At 28.7% G+C, this 4,734-nt stretch overlaps 1 protein-coding gene across 1 annotated transcript in view; it reads left to right on the top strand.

Annotated features, from left to right (window-relative positions):
* LOC105460503 overlaps window positions 1–4,520 on the top strand; it is a 14,883-nt gene extending 10,363 nt beyond the window's left edge. Inside the window, exons 2-7 of the mRNA XM_011706954.1 lie at window positions 430–611; window positions 2,861–3,051; window positions 3,129–3,236; window positions 3,352–3,472; window positions 3,571–3,914; window positions 3,971–4,520. Coding sequence (XP_011705256.1) covers window positions 430–611; window positions 2,861–3,051; window positions 3,129–3,236; window positions 3,352–3,472; window positions 3,571–3,914; window positions 3,971–4,276 — 1,252 coding nt within the window. The 3' untranslated portion in view covers window positions 4,277–4,520. The remainder of the gene's footprint in view (window positions 1–429; window positions 612–2,860; window positions 3,052–3,128; window positions 3,237–3,351; window positions 3,473–3,570; window positions 3,915–3,970) is intronic.
* The last annotated feature ends 214 nt before the right edge of the window (window positions 4,521–4,734 follow it).

The raw sequence follows: 4,734 nt of genomic DNA on the forward strand, positions 1-4,734 counted from the left end.
TATTTCATATTTTATATTAAAATATGGTATTATAAAATATTAAATATCTTGTAAAATATTGATTTTTCGACAATTTTACTGTAATACTTTTGTATGCAGAATAATTAGAGCAGTCATATTATGTAAAAAAAATCATATAATTGAAAAAATAAAATTGGCTTTGAAATCTCCGAAGCGCTTCTATCTGAACAAAAATTATTATCGCCATATAATAGCCCCCTACGTACCAATTTTGGTAAAAAAATTTTTCTCTAGACCTTATAGATTCCAAGATATTTTAGGTACTAATAGTTACTGAGACACCTTGTATTTTTAATTTTCGTTTGTATATTAATAACAGTATATATATTTAAATATTTTTAGAATAGCTGCAAGAACATATTTGAACAGTGTATCGAAAAATAATTAAATAATAAATATTTCTTTCAGGTTCGAAAAAGATTTGCTCGATAGAGCTGAAGAGGCAGCCAAGTCATCAAAAAATGTGTTGGTCGGTGTTGCACTTTCACGGGATAATAAGATCATTAAACGTAATGACAGTCAATCGGACGATGATGAATGGCAATCTGATCACGTATTTGATAGCATTGCCAGTGACTCTCCCAGAAGAGGTAGATACGTGTTTTAAAATTTTATTTGAAAAATGTTATAGAAAAGAATATACTCTCTAAATCTGAATCAGTGCATAGTCACTGATTATCAATGGTTATTCATTGAATGCCAAGTATTTCACTGATAATCAGTGAAATTATATAGTTAATATAGTATAATATAATATAATATAATATAGTATAATATAGTATAATATAATATATAGTATAGTATAATATAATATAATATAATATAGTTAATATTAATAGTTTAATCATAAAGTATGAGTAAAATTATAGATTGTAGGTACCTGTCTCAATCAGTGATTCTTCAATACTTTTCTACTAATTCAGATTTAGAGAGTAGCAAAATAAAAAAAATAAAATACTTTTTAATATCATATAAAATTTTTATTTAAAGAGAGACAAACAGAATTTTTTTGTTAAAAAACATTTTTTAATACTAAAATTAAAATATAAATTAAAACAAATATATAAAAATAATAAAATAGCGTTCTAAATCATAATAGTCTGCGTGCATTTGCATGGCTAAAATTTTAGCTTCTCAATTATCTCAAATAAATGACTAAGCATTTTTTAAATTTTATTTGTCATTTTATAGAAAAGAATTTTTTAATCTTACATCATGTATACGTAGACAGCGCAATAAATCTAGAGTCTTTGTACAAAGACGATATTCGAAGAAAAATTTTAAACGCGATTTTCTCAAAACTACATTTTTGAAATTGGCGAGAAAGATATTCAGAAACTATTCGATCAATCAAGTTCTACTAGATAAGGCATACATGTAGTTTGATAAATTCACTCGTTTGATAAATTTCATCGTCGATGAACCTAGAAAATTAATAAAATTATTAATTTAAACAATTTTTATTGCATAAATAAAATAAAATTTTTATTGTCAAAATTGTAATTTTTTTAAAGTACTGCCATTTCCTCAATTTTCAAATTTTTTGTTATTTTATTTTTTCATCGACAAGGTAATTCTATAAAAAATAGGAAAATTTTTTGTATTTTTGTTTCAAACAAATACCAAAGGCGCTACAACTCCCGCTAATTCATATAACTTCGGCGAGGAAGCCGCGCCAAGGTTTGTTTGCAGTTGCTATAAGATCAATTATTTTTTGTACTTTTTAAAATATGTTATAAAACATAAAAAATCTTTAAAAAATTTTTTTGTAAATATTTCTTTAAAAAAAATTAACTTTCCTTTTTTTAGCGATTTATATAAGGCTGCCCCTTTAAACTACACACACACACACGCACACGCGCACGCACACACGCATATACACACGATGAAGAAATTTCTTCCAATCAAAATTAAAGCTGAATTCTATAAAGCGCATGATGTATCAAAATTATCCTTTTACCGAATATTAAACAAAAATCACAATGATACATCATGCGCATCATGTGCTTTACAGAACTCATATATGCAGCCTAAATATGTTATTAGGACTTAAAAGGAATTAAAAAGAAATTTATTGTGTTGATTAATGATTAAAAATATATTTATGATTAATATAATCTATTAGGTCAAAGTTGGAACTTAGGTTCATTAAATATCTACTAAATGCTTTTTATTATTATATATGTTATTTAAACTTAAAGGTTTTTCAGATTGCTATATAATTTGATATCAAAGTTGACAATTTAAAATGTATAAAAAATTTTTAATCATGAATTCTTTCAAAAATTTAATTTTTGAAAATTTTGACATCAAAGAGAATATTGATTCCACCATTTTAGACCTAAAATTAGTTTTTTAAGTTTAAATAATACAATTTAAAAATATTCGGTACATCCTTAACACATGTAAGTTACAACAACTTAATGGACACCATATATTAGTCACAAATTATTTTATTTTTAATCATAATTGACAACAAATTCCTTTTATTAAGGATTGAAAGTTCTAACATATTTAATTTAATTGCAATAAAACGTGTTACGATATATCGTATTTATTATCTTAAAACACCTAAATAACTATGAGAAACAATTATCTTCGTTTTTGTATATTGTTTTGTTCAACAGTATTACAGAAATGGAAAAGATTATACATTATATTTCTCAGACTTTGATAAATTCAATCGGCCGAACTTAGAATTAGCCGGTTATAAATTCAAATTTTAACTATGCATATATAAAACTTTCTGGGAATCTTTTTCTTAAAATCGAAATATTTAATGGAATCGCAATATTGAAGTTCCTTTTATTATGAATACATCTAAAAGTTTCTTTCGCAGTTATACAGCATCTCTCGGAATCAGATGATATTTCTCCATCTCCAATGAGTCCGCTTGCGCCGCCAATTCCGGAAGGCACAGTGATTGCATCCGAGAAGCGCATGATAATCGTCAGATCATCGCCGCGGAGTATAGACGGATCTTGCTCCAGATTGAACAGTGTCGAAATCGAATCAGCTCCACGGCATAAGGTATATGTAGTACAAGAGTTTTTGATTCGCTAATAATTGCATTACTATAGATTTATAATTATAATTTTATATCACAGCTCTCATCTTCCTCTTCGACTTCTTCATCCGATGAAATCAGAGGTGAATTAAAATTAGGATTGCTATACGATACTAACGCTGGAATACTTACCGTGAAACTTATCGAGGTATGTTTAATTTCTCACGTGAATTACATCTACTTTTTGTGCGCATTAAATATTTATTATTATATAGAAATAATATAGATCAGAATAATTATTTCTTTTTTCGCGTTTTATAAAGGCACACGATCTTCGTGCCCGAGAATTGAGCGGCATCGCAGATCCTTACGCTAAGATACGTTTGTTACCTGATCGTAATAACGTATGGCAAACTACAATACACAGGCGTACTTTAAATCCCGGTAAATATCTTTCTCATTATGTTTAGAAGATTATCGCGAAAAATTACTCTCTTACAGGATTGAAATATTTTATATATATATCTGATTTCTGTCCCTAGTATTTGACGAAGACTTCGTTTTTGAAGTAACGCCTGCATCATCACTGGCTGGAAGAACATTAGAAATTCTGCTCTATGATTTTGATGCGTTTACGAGACATCGTGGATTAGGCTATGTACAGCTGCCTCTTTTCTCCGTGCCGGATCTTGGTACAAATTTGATCACTATCGTAAAACCAATTCTACGATATGGGGCGGAGGGAGGATTTAAGGCGCCACCTCTGGGTGAATTAATGGTCTCTATCTCATATCAGATGTCTATAGAGAAATTGACAGTTATCGTTGTCAGAGCGAGAAATTTACCCATTCTCGACGATCCTGCCAACGCTAATCCGTATGTGAAGGTACGTATGATGCCTGTTCTCCTTAAATTTTCTTACTTAAGATGAAAATTACTTAGGTGTCACTCATCCACGACGGTAAGAATCTTAAAAAGAAGAAATCAAGTATACAACGCGAGGCTACTAGTCCCGTTTGGAACGACATTCTCACTTTTGATATTAGTAACGACGTATTACCGAAGTGTGTCTTACAATTCTCTGTGCTGCGAGCAAATGGTGATCTCTTGGCCAAGTGCGAGGTATCCGGCTCGTGTCAAAGAGAATTGTTTCAGCGTGTATTATCCGGAAAGGGTGCTTCGGCACAATGGTTGCCATTGTCAGAACCAGAAGCGCAACACGATGATAACAGCGAATTCAAATATTAAAAAAATTGCTGTTAAAAAATATAATTATATATTGTATAAGTTGGCTGTTAAAGTGTTAATCTCTCTACACTAAGTACTTTAACAAAAATGTTTTAAATAAAAATTATTTAGTTTTAAAAAGAATAAAATAATGACCTTAATTTGATCTTGGCATTCTCAAAATCGTATCAAGATTGCTCTAGAATGAATCTTATTAATTACTGAACTTGTTATCTTGAAATATATATTATTTCGAAAGCAAAAATCATAAAACCTCGATCAAATTATTTTGTCAAAATTAAATTAAAAATGGAGCAACTTTCTAATAAATTTTTTCTACATGTAATTTTTTTTGGAAGATAATAGCAAGCCATATAATTAACGATAAGTGAAAAACTTTATGAACAATAACTTATATTTTTAATTATATTTTAAATTATATTAATCGAAGCCTATAACGAATCTACAAAAATGTAGAT

The sequence above is a fragment of the Wasmannia auropunctata genome, unplaced genomic scaffold (genome assembly GCF_000956235.1).
Source record: "Wasmannia auropunctata unplaced genomic scaffold, wasmannia.A_1.0 LD320723.1, whole genome shotgun sequence".
NCBI classification, from domain to species: domain Eukaryota; kingdom Metazoa; phylum Arthropoda; class Insecta; order Hymenoptera; family Formicidae; genus Wasmannia; species Wasmannia auropunctata.